This window comes from Mugil cephalus, chromosome 22 (genome assembly GCF_022458985.1).
Source record: "Mugil cephalus isolate CIBA_MC_2020 chromosome 22, CIBA_Mcephalus_1.1, whole genome shotgun sequence".
Classification (NCBI taxonomy): Eukaryota; Metazoa; Chordata; class Actinopteri; order Mugiliformes; family Mugilidae; genus Mugil; species Mugil cephalus.
The window spans coordinates 19,167,501-19,183,336 of NC_061791.1; the positions used below are offsets into that span (position 1 = coordinate 19,167,501).

General features: G+C 41.0%; 1 protein-coding gene across 3 annotated transcripts in view; it reads right to left on the reverse strand.

Annotated features, from left to right (window-relative positions):
• The window catches only part of tmpoa (thymopoietin a), a 22,297-nt gene extending 8,123 nt beyond the window's left edge, over positions 1–14,174 (reverse strand). The window contains exons 1-4 of one of the 3 annotated variants that reach the window (XM_047575468.1): positions 12,958–14,174; positions 6,572–6,689; positions 3,050–3,193; positions 1,906–2,069 (exon numbers count right to left, since the gene is read on the reverse strand). In XM_047575468.1, coding sequence (XP_047431424.1) covers positions 1,906–2,069; positions 3,050–3,193; positions 6,572–6,689; positions 12,958–13,200 — 669 coding nt within the window. In that variant the 5' untranslated portion in view covers positions 13,201–14,174. The remainder of the gene's footprint in view (positions 1–1,905; positions 2,070–3,049; positions 3,194–6,571; positions 6,690–12,957) is intronic. The other 2 variants (XM_047575470.1, XM_047575471.1) reach the window with 2 other exon arrangements.
• Positions 14,175–15,836: the final 1,662 nt, after the last annotated feature.

Sequence of the window (15,836 nt, forward strand, 5' to 3'; positions counted from 1 at the left end):
ATGGATAGAAATGGGACTGTCTATCAGTTGAAAAATCAGATGCACTAGCAGAGGATAATATTTGATGTCAGCCTTGGTTACTGTTACCATTTTAATCCACCTTTAGTAAAACTCAAGACACGTCCTTTTTGGTTCCCCACCTGCTCTGCGCCTTCTATTTTAGTCTCATTTAGGTTTAGACCTTCAGGTTCTCCTTTTTAAATATTGACATAGAATATATATATTGTTGCCCTACTAGCAAACACCTATATTAAATTGATGCTTTTTGGCACAAAATTAGAATGAATAACTTGAATAAATAAAATCTATCGTCTGTGATTTTTCACATTTGAGGTAAACCATTAGAAGATTAGAGCAAAACTATTGCTGAATGCCATTTCAAGACTACACATGATGTCAAAAGCCAAAGAAGAACCAGAAAAATATAAGCACTGCACTTGCAACTCTACATGAGGTACAAAATGTCACTATTAAATAGGAGTTGTGGCTTAATGACGAGTAGATTCAGGTATAGAGTGTTTCGAGAAGCAGATGTAGGAGATGGAAGATCAGACTGTGAATGTTTTAAATATATCAAACTGATAAATCTACATTAATGAACCCGGATAGTTGGCCCACTCACAGATGAACAGAGGTATGGGATACTGTATACGGTATGAGATTAGCACTGGGTATCGGTATTGATTGTCTGAACCTGAATCAATTTGATTAGATATCAATTAACTAAGATATTTCAGTTCAAAACTACTTTACTTAGTTATGAAATAACTTCCACAAAACTAATGTTACAGGTTGGTCATAATATATATATATATATATATATATATATATATATATATACACACATATATATTATGACAAACCTGTAGGCCTCGCTGTGATTTCAGATCACCTGTCATGTTTTGAAATCTCACATGTGGATTAATTACGCACAACCAGTGTCACAAGGCAGGGAAGAGGAGGACAGTCAGTCTATTTACTTAACGTCCTGTCAGTGGAACTCTACTGACTACTACTATAACTTTGTCCATGCTAAATTCAATACAAGCAAACTGCAAATTAAACTGCACTTGTAAAGTACAGCAAAAGTAATTCTTCTGGAAAGGTCATGACAAGAAAGGAGGGAAAACACACACAGACACACACTTCCCCATAGGGCTCCTCCTTCACAGCTCAAATCAGATTATAGAAGTCAGACCACCAGTTTCCACATGCCTCTCATTCCTTGCTGTCTCATATCATACGGTGCACATTCACAGTTTGAGCAGAAGGAGACGCTGTTACCAATCATATTCAGAAACAGCCACAGTTGTTCCCACTGCAGCTTTTTGCAAAAACAAGGGTGTTTATATTGTTAGGTAAGAAGTAAATACATACATTACAAAACTAAACTGAGTGAATCGAGTTTAAAATAAGCAAATAAAACAGAATGGGCAAACTCTGTTGAGGTTTTATGCTTAAATAAACAACAAAAACAGGTGGGACAAGATCGAAGCTAAAGGGCTGAAGAGAAAAGTCAGCGTCGTGGAGAATTCTGAAGCATCCAGCATGTGCATGGTAGCGGCTAATCCACATCATGTGGTTTTGGTATGGCATACAGAGAGCAGCACTGATACACTGAACTTACGGGCTCACACTGAGCTGGGTGTGACTGCAGTCCAGTCAAATGAGGAAAAAAAAAAAAAAAGCAGCTTCCTCTGTTAAAGTCAGAAGTTGTAATCAAACCCAGCTGCTAGCTGTTCCAACGGCTTCACGACTCACAGCACATTTACCTCAGAACTGCAAAAACCACTCAGACAGTTCCACAGCCCTGGAATGCCAAGTTCTATTTGTTCTGGGGGAGGTGTGAGTACAGACAGCACACTTTTTAAGTGTAAATTAGAGTTTTGAAAGGAACTTCCTTACCATGTTGTACTGGCTGCTGCGGGTGCGGGTGGTGACGGCGGTCTTCCCTCTGCTCCTCAACGGTCTCTCCACCACTGGAGCAGGTTCAGGCTCAGGTTCAGGCTCAGGTTCAGGTTCTGGTTCAGGTTCTGCCACAGGCTCTGGTTCTGGGACCGATGTCACTTCTGATAATAAAAAGTGCCATCACAGAATAGGTCAGCACAAGCTGTATAGGTGGGGTCCTACATGTTTTAGTCCATTTGATCATTTTAGTTGAATTACATTCCTCACTACAAAACTAAATAATCAAAGGCAATGAAAGGACAGTAACGGGAAGATTAATTAGACTGGGATCACCAAGTAAGTATATTTACTGCAATGTCACTCTCACTGGATCAGGCGCATTGACCTGAATGTATATATCGTGTTAGCTAAGCTACAGCCATAAAGTGAAGAGGTGGTAGAGCCAGCTTGCTCGCCAAATCTGTGAAGTTGCTGATGACATAAATAAAAAAAATACAAATGTATCACTCAAAAATAACTACTATTTCAAAGTATTACATTCTGTACATCCACTTTAATAGCTTATAAAAATAATCATTTCCATATTTACACAGTACAGCATCTGTGGACCACAGCTGCTTCATAAATAGAGTGCTGCTTAAAGGGTTTTATGTATTTGATTATTCAGGAGGCCAATATTACATATCTGTGAGATGTAAATTAAGTGCAGCTCTAGGTTAATTTAAAGGCCAAATTCAGAAGTGTTTCCAGTCAATATAATGAGGCTCAGGTGAGTGTCCGGATTTGTGACCACTGTCTAACTGTGACAATCTGATTTTTTTTTATGGAAGGGTATGAATACATCCAAGAGTCTGGCACAGATTTAAGTCAACTGGTCCACTAATAAAGATGCATAAAAGTCCAAGGGTCACAAAGAAACCCAGGGTAACTTCTAAGCAACTAAAGTTACAACTCTCACACTGGCTAATGTTACTTTTCACAAATCCACCATCAACACTGAACAACCACAATGTATGTGGCAGAGTGTGAAGCACAAAGCCACTGCTCATCTGCAGTCTGCAACACATCATGTGGACAAGCCAGAAGACTACTGGGAAAATGTACAAATGTGGCACAGTATAATCAGAACGAGAGTTCTTACCATCCTCCTTGTCACTGTAGAGATCAGAATCAGCGCTGCCGTTGTGGTTGACTTGCGCGTCATTGAAAGTTGCCAATGGTGGCTGTACAGGACTGTCGTCCAACAGCTTCTGCAGCTTCTTCTCGTACAGCTTCCGGGTAGATGCTGGGAGGAGCAACAGAGGAATTACATTTATATGTGCACAAGATGATTTCATATGTGAACAGCAGTGACGGACTTGTCATAATGTCTAAAAAGATAGAAGATCATAAAGTTTTTTTTAGTTCAACCAATGATCATTTCTGTATAATTATTATGGTATGGCTGTAGTTTACACTTTTCAGTGCTGACATGCAGTCAAAATCTGGATGTTCACAAAGACGTTTAACTCTGACCAGAACAAATACCTAATGGAGAAGATTAGTGGAGTGGCTGTGACAGTTCTATCAATGTCTAACGGCTCGATTAGACTATGCATTAAGGTCCGGTCTGGGCAATACTGGACAATAATCACATGAAAGATGACCATCCCCAGGATGAGATTGCATTTGAGAAATTATCTCTGACCACATTTGTAGGTGGTCTGGGTTGCATGTGTCCGGATGCCTCCACATTCCTCCAATAGTGTGAATGCAATGCATCCTGAGACAGTAAAGACCCTTTACTCGATAAGGGTGCTCACACATTAGAGGAGTTTTGCCTCAGTTAAAATCAGACTTATAGTCTGAGTTTTGTGCAGGTCTAAGAAATATCAGGGAGGAGATCAAGAAATCACAACTTATCGTGTGTGCCAAATTCATGACACACACACAAAACAGCTCAGTTCTCGGTCCTGGAGTGATCCACTGGAGACGCAAGTTGTTAAAATATTCTACTGTGCCCGAAATGACTGAGGTTTATTTGGCAGATCTGAACAAACATACCTAAAGCTGGCCACTGGTGAACAAATAGCCCAAATTGTATCTTAAAAGTCTGAACAGGCCCTCTGAGTGACTTAGCTGAAGACCGAACCTTAACCTCACCCAACAACTGTGGGAGAACCTTATGCATGCTGTTCATTGGCCAATCCAATGTGACAAAACTTGGCAGGATCTGATAGAAGGATAGGATAAACTGCCCAAATCCATGCGTCTTAAGACTTACATGAGAAGTCTTCAAAGTGTAATAGTTGCCAAAGCATTTTACCAAAGCTCTGAACCGAGACTAAATGAAAGAACGCAGTGTAGAGTGGGTGTAGATTGATTGTTGCCAATTGTATTCATTAAATATAATAGCACTTTAAACTGTGCAAAAAGTGAGTGGGCCTGAATGGGGCTGGGTGGTGTACTGGTTCATACCATACCCGGTATTTTTTTCAGTCATGATATGAATTTTTAATATACAGGCATACTGGCATACCAGTCGCAGAACACGGTTTCAGACTGGACCACTTTCATTATAGCGCTTCCAAATTTGCATGGTGCGACTGCATCACTGCAAGGTGTGGTAAAGATGGAAAGGTCCGAAAAAATTAAGGAGCAGAACTAGAAGACTTGAGGCAAAAACAGGTGCTGTGTGGGTTGTTTAGGTTTTTCAGGCTGACCAGATGTCCGCGATGTCTGGGGACAGTCCCCGTTTTGGATGACCTGTCCCTCGACTAATAAAATGACGCGTGCAGACTACAATTATTATGGTAGCCAGTCGCACTGCTATTGACATTACAAACATAGCAGTTTAAATATGAATGAATATGTCAAAATAAATGAAACCATAATTTAAATCACGATTATATAGGATAATATGATGAAATTCTCCCGAAAATCATTAATGGTATAAGTTAAATCGCTCTCTGCCACAGGAGCAAGGTTTAATTTTCATTGAAATTATACTTAAATGTTGTCCAGAAGTGTTTTAGCCTTTATATGCTCCATTAAATGCAAGTTTTCTTTTTTTTTTCTGGCAATCACCTCATTAATGTCATGTTGTGTTCCTACATGTTACACTTGCACCAAACTGTCTGGAAGAACAAAAGCTGCCAGTGAGTGTCCCAACAGCTGCAATGCACCATCAGTGTGTACACCGCATCTGTTCTGCAATCATTAAACAAACTTCACCTACAACAGCCTACATGCTGAAGAGAAAGCTGGCGTGAGCCGTTATGTTTGACAGCTGAGGAATAATGTCTAAGGATAAAATATTCAGAGTAAACAGTGACAGCCGTCAGTAGCTCAAGGATTAAGCCTCAATAACTTAGTCAAGTGTTGTATGCGATAAAACTGCAACGGTGGTTCAAAGAAAAAAGGTGTCAGAATATTTGACAACCAAACATTTATTCATTAGTCTAAAGAGGTCATTGTTACTGATATTTCGCTTTCCAAACCCTAACGGCTCATTTAAGGTGTTGTGGGACGAGACAGCATAACCTACATACAGTGTCAACGAGTGAAGACGAGTCATTCAAATGTTTATATCTTAGAAGGAGCACACTACTACTAAGGGGACCAATCACAGCTCTTGTGGTCTGCGCCGCTGCAACGCATAGTTACATTTCTGGGCTGTTGCCGGAGTAACACTGTCAAATTGACGCAGCAGCCTCTACCGCCTATAAACCTTTTAGAGAACTTACTGTTCATAATCCAGAAAACAGTTCATTTAGAAATGACAATAATAGTTCCAGTTTCTTCCAGTGCTGGTCACAGCTAAACTCCTGTCTGTAAAATTATCCTCCAATAATTTTACAGACAGCATTCAGGAAATGTGAACGCTAATGAAAAATTCTTCACAGTAGCAGTGGCACTAGATGACTGTGCACAGTTTTATCACCTGCATATCGGCCGATGTCGATAATAGTAAAAAGCAATATTAGCCTATATATTGGTCTGTCTCTAGTTCTCATACTAATTAACTTGATAAATTAACAAATGAAATAACTGTATTGGACTGTGCTATGTGTAATAAACTTTTTCCCGTGTAGTTACCTCCACATATAGACATTTCCAGGGTTTGACTTCTAATGTGAGCTTGGTGTTGGTCTAATGAGTAAGAGAATGGACGCGATCCATTGTTGGGACACATGGCAACACAGACCAAATGACATCGGCGTGATTTGCATACAGTGTGGCTCTTCCGGCTTGTAAAGATCAGGCCTCTCATAATGCCTCAGGGAAAAATGTGTACACTTGCACACACCAAACCTCTGCTAACAGTCATTGCATTCTGACCTAAAGCTTGAATGACAGATTTTGGACATGACATTCAAACCCCCCTCTAACCCTTGACTGATAGGCTTTAAATGTTAAATATCCAGTTAGGATTGAGTAATGCTGGTGGTAGCTTAACAATGACCCAAAGTTTTTTTTTTAAATTAATAAATGAAAGCAATCCATAATAATCTTATTTATAGCAATTGTTGCTTGAAATTCAGCTGTTATTTGCACTTGAGATGAGTCAAACATAGCATGCTACAATCTACCAAGTCAAAGACACTTGTAAATTTTACCACCTCTGTGGAGTGAGTAGCACCAACACAAAACTTTCCACCATGTGTGTGGAGCAGACACTCACCCACTACTGGCCCCACGTCCACTCCGTGCTTGAGCAGTTCATCCCTCAGGCCTTCGTCTGTCAGACCCGTCACATCGAGCTCGTCTGGACGAACCTTATCCGTTTTCCTTGTGGCTTTCTGTTTAGAAAACAGCAGGACAGGCCAGTCAGTAAAAAAAATCAGGGTTATATCCAGGACAGCCATAGATTTATTTTAATCCTGGGGCAATTTAATCAGTAACTAATGACATTAAAGAGTCAAACAGCAGACAGTCTTGTTTCTGGGTATAGGAGCTGCGAGCTAAAATAATTCTCTTCACGTGGGACACTCTTTACTTAGTTAAAGCGCAAACACGATTCTTTCTCTCATCCTGAAGACGTCTTAATGAAACATTGTGTCCACTTCTACATCATTTAGCCCTCTCGTGGTTTCAGGAAAAGTGAAAACACCACTCTCTCATACACAAGCCCAATAAAGGGACAATGAAAGGACAGTAAAAAAAGGTTTAGTATTTCCTGCACCTGAGGATCACTACTCCTCTGCAGCCACGTTTTAAGACAGGGGACAGACTCTCACAGTTTCCATGATAACTAACAGATGAGCAGTTTCTCATCCGGTATTCGATCATCTATAAATGTTTTTCCTGACGTTCTTTCAAATGTCACAGGAGAATCTCTGTTTCTGACCGTTTGGCCAACTAGGATGAGTTGCACTTCATTTTGTAACACTGTAAGCATTGAGGACTCATTTGAGAGATCCAATCTCTGGCCACATTGGGAGGTGGTCTGGGTTGCATGTGTCTGCTTTCCTGTGGTAGTGTGAACGCAATACAACCTGAGTCACATCAAAGACCTCCTATACTCAAGTGGGGTGCTCTTGGTCAGTGTAGTGTTGCCTCATTCATTCAGAAAAAAACAAACAAACACAACCGCTACATAATTATAAATGACTGCCTGTTAACTGAGTAAGAATTTACAATTCAAAGTATTTACTATGTAGATTCTGTGTTAATTACTGATGTGGTCAAGGTGATGTATGAGTTACGTTTTTCCTCATTTGCTTTATTTCCCTTTATTACGGTCAGACTTGGAGTTTTTTCAAGTGTAACACAACTTGTGTACCAGACTCATGGCACACACACATAAGACAGCGTACCTAAAGCTGGTCACTTGCAATCTGGTAGCCCAGATATACCCTGATGCAAGGTCTGAACAAGCCCAGCGTCCCACCCTGCCCTTCTTTTCATCTCTAAACACCGTCCTGTGAACTAGCAGACTGAACTCATTCACTGAGACGGTTAGCTGAGCTTACAGTTAAAGAAACCTGTTTAACAAGGCCACGACTTATAAATGACATCGCTTTTAAACGTAACAGAAAGCCAAGAAAAGTGCACAAAGGGAGTCGACATTTGAGGAAATTGTTCCTTTCATGAAAGCACATATTAAGTGTGATTTAACTTATTTCGTCAATCTCATAAAATGAAGCAACCCAGAGGGCGGTAAGGAAACAAAAGGAAAAGGGCGGCACTCCGAGCAGACCCTGCAGGCGTTTCATGATAGTAAACAACGTGCGGGACTGTAGCTGCCCTTCACATACCAGCCTACAGGAAATTACAATGTGCTTGAAACCAGTAGACTCTGAAATGAAGCCCTATGTCTCCCTCTTGGCTCACAGCCAAAGACAACTCTAGTAAATAAATAAAAAAATAAAAGCATGCAGAAGATGTTTTGCTGGCATGGTGTGAATGCAGCAATTACACACGCTTCCATCATATTTCCAAAGAACCACTTTTCACATGACATGCCAGGTTTCTGTTTTTGTTTTGGTCAAATTATGGAAAACGTTTTGAGCGTACCTTTAAAGACTGGAGAAGCTACAAGTTTCAGTCGCCATCGGTTTAAAGTGTGGCGTTTTTACAGAGTGAGCCAAACTGACCAGCGCACCAGTAGGCTGTAAATGGCTCATCCTGGCGTAGGCTGGGTGCGCAGGTTATGTCCCGCGGTAATTTAGCCCTCAGTATGCACCTCACTTTTAACGGTTTACCACAATCACACCAATTTGCATGAAACAAATGATACTTTGATCGTAGTTTATTACTCCTTTGGGAACTTTTTAAAAATTCTTGCAAAAAGACAATACTAGACTGTGCAGTAAAGTTTGTCTTGGACACTTTAAAAAAAAAATGTTTTAATGCTATAATGCCAGAGTCTCTCTGCGGTTTGAATGAGCTATGAGCACCTTCACGCTGCAGCATCAAACTAAACTACTCACTGTAATTCTTTGACCACAAGAGTTAGACTCTCAGTAAGATTGTGGTTTTTAGATGAACATCTGTGCCTAAACAAAGCTTCAGCAAACCAATAAAAATGTCAGGAATGCTAAGATGACACGCTCAGCTCTAATGGTGAGGTGGTTCACAGTGTGTGTTAAATGGAAAGCACACATAGAGAACCTGTGTTCCACTGTGTCTGGCTTCTCATGGGCCCTCAGCAGGGTTTGGTCTGGAGGTTAGCCAGGATGTTTCATAATCACGGCAGCCTAGGCTGGAGAGCGGGTAAAAGAGAGAGACGGGGGGGGCTTGTCTGTTCCCTCCTCTGCAGGCCACACCCTAGCTTTTCAAGCCATAACTGAACTCTGAGCTCACAGTGAGTAAACTCACTACAGAAAACGTCAGACTTTCCTTTACTAAGCCTCACTAAGACGTGGATGGAGTAATAGACAGGAAAAGTGCCAGCACCTGTGGCCACATGCTGTAACTCACTGCTTGGCTGAGTAAAACTGGAATATGTGTGGTTAACCAGAGTTTACAGAGTCAAGATTAACAACAACGTTCTGCATTGCCGCCGTCATACATTCTTCACATTTATTTAAACTGTGATTTACATCTAAATCACATTACCACAGACCCAGCTGTGAAGTGGAGAAACTTTAAGCATGAAGAGAAAATATTTCAGCCTTGAGGGTTCCCTTTGAGAAGTCTCTCTGATTTCAGCCAACCATCTCAAAAATGTCAAGAATGAATGTGTGAGCTGCCTCTTACCTGCAGCCTATAATCACAGACATGTGAGGAAGGTTACACAAGATCAACAACATAAACCCCACGATACCAGAGTACGTTTGGAAAGAATAAACTACTTACGCACTAGTTACGACTTTGCACAACCGATGTGTTTTAACTACATGCACGCAATGGCATTTGGAGCAAGAAATCCTCTTCCTGAGAAAAGTATTTCCTCAATGAAAAGGCTGAACCCAATAAGAAAACATCCCCTGCTGCACCAAATCATCTGGCTGCCACGTGTGCTGAAATAAATCAGATTTTCATGATATGAACGTGCACAATAAACATACTGCCACTGAAAGGCAATGAATAAGGAAGACCTTTTTCATTAGCAATGCATTCACTCAGCATGTAAACATCTGGTATGGGCCAAGCATAACAACTAGTGTCAAGGAGCTGGCAAGGGTAGCTGGATGAATAATGAGGAAGGAGAGAAGAGTGAGGAACATGTTGGTACACTTAAGTGTTTACGTATCATGTTACCACCTGTCACTGATTTCAAATGATGCCTATTATTAATTTTCCCCTGAAAAAGGTCCAATAGGACTGAGTTCTAGCTAAAATATACTGCAGGTGATGTAAACCCACACTGACTACAGCTATTTTACACGAGTATTAATCCTTTTTGAAAATCCCATTTACCATATTTCCAAATAAGTTTGTTTTAACTCTGTGTCTAAAATGTGGGTCTCACTTTATTTGTGCATATAACTATCTACTATCAAAGAATGAATTAGATTAGATTAAAAAGTATTGCAATGTATAAGCAGATCAAGAATGTCTGTCAAACTTTTTGGGAATACACAGTGACTTTTGATATGTCAGTGTCACTGCATGGATAATTATTCATGAAATGATTTATTCATACAAAATAAATTAAGTTTATTATTTAAGTTAACTAAGTTGTGAATTTAAGCGGTTAAAAACAGTCAAGTAGCAAAAAAACAAAAGCTGCACTTTGGTCTGCTTTTATCGTTATGTGATGAAATCTTTGGTTTATCTGAAAGCCTATGAACAAAAGCAGATGAAACTTTTTTCCCCTTTCATTTACTGGACAATTCACCAGCTGCAGCACAAGTCTAACCAGAAATAACCTGGGTAACATTATTGGAGTGTCCCTTTTGTCAAGCAACTAGAATTGTCTTTTCCCATCAGTGAGATTACATCATAGCTTCTTTATTGCATGACTGACTTCTCACTTTCACATATCAAGATATTTATCCTAAACACACCATGCTGCACTGATATAAACTAGCAGTATACATGGGTGGAGCTTCTGCCTAAACACCAACAAGATCAGTGCACCCAGCCTCGCCATAACTCGTACCAAGCCTTTCCATCATCCCTGTATTTTATGACATTCTACAGCAAAGAGCTCTCTTTATATACATGCATCACTCCCAGGTTGACTGATGAGACCCGTCTGGAGCTGTAGACAACAAACTTTCCCTCCTTTCATTGCAGCAATATTTATTCATTTATCTGGGAACTCCTGAAAGACTGACAGACACATGGATGCAAAACTTCTTACAATGGCTGTGCATTATGTTTCTAACTACAAGCGCACAGTTACCTCCCATGGCTGACATCATTTTTCAGCCGTCACCATTGTTTTGCTCACACTCCTTCAGTCGTCAGACCACTCCCCCCTCCTGTCAAAAACAAGCCTAGACCGGACGCATCCTGCTGAACACCTGCTCAACTTTAAAAGTTGAATCATGCTGAAATACAAACACGGTCTAAAGCAGTTTGCACATTTGGCGCTAAACCTTTTCAGTGCTTCCTGGTATTTTTATACATCCCTTAGCAGCAGCTATCATCCATACTGAACTGCTAGGGCAACTTTGAGGACATAATGTGAACATAGTTGCTAGGGACGATAGATCATGAAACATAAGATGTCATTCCTGACCATTTAAGAGGAAAACCCATGCTAGACACAATGATGACTACTCATTACCAAAAATGTCGGCCAGGAATTCTGTTTCAAGTTGAAAAAATGAACAAAACAAACATGATCCCTACACGGCCGGCCTTAGCAGGCGGGTCCCTCCATATGAGCTGGGTAAAGTGTCTTGAGACAGTTGGTATTTATATTGATGCTATATAAATAAAACGAATCGAACTGATTAGAGCGGTGTAAATACATTTAAACACAAGATTTACACATTCCACAGCAACGGTTGTGGGTGTGCTTTCGGAAGTCAGCGTGGTTTAATTAGAAGTCATCCTTTAGGAGAAAATCCTTGACCTGCTCCTACAGAGTTTTGAGGGTTCTGAGGAATGCAGGCAGACAGTCTGTGGCTAGGGAGGGGATGCTTATCATTCTTCACATAAAGAGAGAGAGAACTTCAGGTGTAGAGCAACTTCAACAGAAACCAGTTCACTCATTCATTCATTCATTCATCTACCAACAAACACCCCCCATCAGCACATTTATCTGTGCTTTGCCAGTTTCTACATGTGGGTGTGATCTCCTTCCACGTGACAACAGCTAAAAACATTCATTCTATCGCATCTGATTCAATTATCATGTCAAAAAAAACTGCAACCCCCACCCAGCAATGCACCGAGAGATATCAGTCGGTCTGGATCAGCAGAGAAATCTAAGGCAGTTGTATTTTTGAGAACGACAGCGGAGAAAGAGACAGAGACACTCCTTGAGCGCAGTTAAACAACGCGGGGACATTTCTAGGGAGGAGGAGGGGAAGTGAAAGACGAAACGTGTGAAATCAGGCTCGTGTGGCCGGATTGATCGCGACTGATTCATAACACGGCCGAATAAAACAAGAGATTACAAAAATGGGAGCTGGTAGTTCACAGACTACCAGGTGTTGTCAACAATAATAATGACCGAGTACAAAGTTCAAAGGATGAGAATTGGATCAATGGGAAGAACATCAAGTACTTGTTCCAACCCTCTAAGGGTGCACAGAAACAATCAAAGGGGTTAGAAGACTACGAAAAACTCCCCCCAAAACTGACAAACTGCGTCAAATCCATATGTGTTGCTAATATAGACACGAGATCCACCAATCATGTGAAATTCGGCGACACGTGGGCGAATATTTAACGTAGTTTGAGGCATCTGGTAACGTATGATGGGGCGTCTCTTACTTTGTACACGCTAGAGTGATTTAAAGGCATGCGATGTTTCACTGGGAAAAGAATCGGTGGGAAAATAAGCATTTTTGAAGCGATCGTCTGTGTCCCTACACCTACGCCTCTGTGCAATGAATCTCACAAGAACTGCGCGTTAACGGGTTAAGTTGCCGAACTCGGCACACTCGATTCTTCGCCGGCGTGGGCGCTTCGACAACAACAAACACCGGTAGCCGAACTCACTTTGCCGGAGGAGCGGCTTCTGCTGGAGACCACGGGCGGCGGCAGCTCCTCGTCGCTGGAAAAGGCGTCCAGAGTCGCGGCCGTGACATTTTTCTTGTTCTGAGCGGTCAGGTTCGTCAGGTACAGCTGCACGAACACGTCCTTGGTCGGGTTTCCGCCGGGCAGCTCCACGTTGTTGGCCAGCAGCTCGCTCTTCAGCTTGTCCTTGGTGAGCACAGACGGGTCGTCCAGGTACTCCGGCATTTTGGCGTTAAGACGGAGGGTCAGAATCACCGTGGCCCGGGTAAAGTTAGCAAGGCTAACGCCGTGGGGGGAGACGGAATCAACGGAGGGGAGGTTTAGTCCGAACTGAGCGGCTAACCAGCGCCTCTTGCCGGAATCAACTCGCAAAAAAACTATAAGCTGTGAAGCGTAGAGGCGTGTTTAAAAAGAGAGAGAGAGAAGGAAGGAGAACGTCACTGGGTATAGTTGCTCTCACTTCCTTCGCCGCTCAAAAGAATAGAGAAATGAAAATGGTTCTCGCTGGACAGCTGTTTGGGGACATATCAGCACCAGGTTGATGCTTCACATGGAGGATGACGCGGGCCGGAAGTGGCGCTCCGCAAAGACGAGTTTCTATTGGTCAAACGCTGCAAGAAAGTGCTCCTTGATTGGCTAAACCAGCACGTGACCGGGGCACGCAGCATTCTCCAAGCTCCAAGCTTCTTTAGGACGTTGAGCGGCTCAGCTGTCGTGTTGGACTTCGAAGATGTAGCCTAATATTTTATTCAAACAATAGCGGACTTGATTAAAAATAAACTTTATCCTCAACCTCTTCATTGTATTTTGGAAAAAAATCTTCATGCACAAGTGCAACGGACAGATAAGGACACACAAGATACAACAATTCACGATTTCATGTGAAAAATCAGACTAAATCTTAGATGACTCAATTTTCAACAAAGGATTTAATGTTAATGTGAAAACACTTTGTGTATCAAACAGTAATTTAAGAGAATGTATCAGAGATACGTACAAATGGGACATTTTCTTAAATAAACAGACAAAGAGACCCCAGTCAAACAAATTAAACACAAAAGCATTTTTTTTCTCTCTCTCTCTCATTCCTTTGATTGTTTGAGTTGGGAGGATGACAATATCATGTACGCACATCACTTTAGATTTATATTTACATTTGGATACGACATTTACCCACAGGTTCAACTTTGTTCTAAATATTTCAAAACAAACCACAAACCACCTTGCATTTTTTGGACTTCCTTCATGTGGTTATTTTTGTAGTTGTGATGTGGGTAAACTCTGTTTAATGTAAGGTAAGAAATAAAAGGATGTATTTGTTACTTTTAAACAAGAAGGTAGACTTAATTAGCGTATTGTTATGTTTTTATGTGATTTAACTCCAAAGAAAGCAAAAAAATCTTTTTGATTAATGTACTTTGTAAAATGACACAATAGAGATTTAAGGAAAAGATTTGTAGGCTTAATCAACAGCATTAGGCAATAATGTCTGTTTGTATTATAAGCAGGCTTTTATTGGTTACAGTCATGAGTAATATGTTGCAGAACTTTAGTTTCAGAAACTACTGAGGACTGAACTAGTGATGGAGCGCTAACACTAACCAGTGGTCTAATACAAACCCATAGCTACCCTGAAAACTATCATCCCTCGGTGCGCTTCAACCACCATCCTTTCGGTTAACAGCCAAAATCTCTGAATAATTCATTCTTGCTGAATGAATTATTCTCAGATTAGATGGACTTTTTTGTAAGACAGTGACAAAAAACATGATTGCACCTTGCGATCGCATTCACAACAGAGTGTCTACTTATCTCGTATCTCACTGCTGACACATATTACTAGGAGGACAAGTATTAAATGTATCCTGGCACCGAGTATATGGGTTTTTAATGCTGTCCTTATCAAAGATGCTAAGCAAAATTGATTTATTATGGATACAAAAGTCACATGACAATGTACAAACTATATCCTATCACATGTATAATAATGACCTTAATAATGACCTTAAATTGATGTCAGCTGTATAATGAAAAACAGAAGGATTAAGACATATTTGTTTTGAAATTTATTGAACAAGAGGTGAAATGTGATTAAGGTTGTTGATAAACCTCCTTCACCAGCCTCTTATCAGTTATTTTTTTATCTTTTTTTTTTCCTGAAGCTTTAACTTCCCAGTTGTTCTTTTTCAGAGCTGCCTTCACTTCCTTCAGCTGGACCAAGGTGTCGTGGGATCCTGCTTTTGTACTTGGAGTTTCTTGTTGACCCTGTTGATCTGTTTGTCTTTTTTCTCAAGGAGCTCTTCAAGGTGCTTGACTTTGTCCTGACACTGTTGTAAGATGTTGTCGGGCCTGGCGGACTTCTCCTTGACCAGCAGTTTCTCCTTGCCGTCACATTCTTCCTCCTTCAGCTACTGTGCATTCCCCTGCTCTGAGAGTTTGAAAAACCGTTGAGCGGATTGTCAGTTGTTTTTTTGAAGGAGGTCTTCCAGATGGTTGACTCTGTCCTGCCACCGTTGATTGTTGACTATGGTGGAGCTTTCTTTGGTGAGCATCATCTCCTCAATGACTCTTTTGTCCTTCTCCAGCTGCTGCACCTTTTTTTTCCCAAATCTCAGACAGGTTGGAAAACTCCCTACTGGCTTTGAGCAGATTGTCTGAGAGCTGATTTTTAAAATGCTCATCTGACTTATGGAGCTCTTCCTTGAAGTTCTCCTCGGTCTCCACCAGCTTCTTTTCGGTCTTTTGTAGCCTTTCCTCATGAGATTTGCTCTCTGACTCTGTTTTAGAGCTGCCTCCACTTTGTTCAGCTGGTTCAAGGTGTCAATATGAACAGCTGTACGCGCTTGTCTTTTCTTGATCTC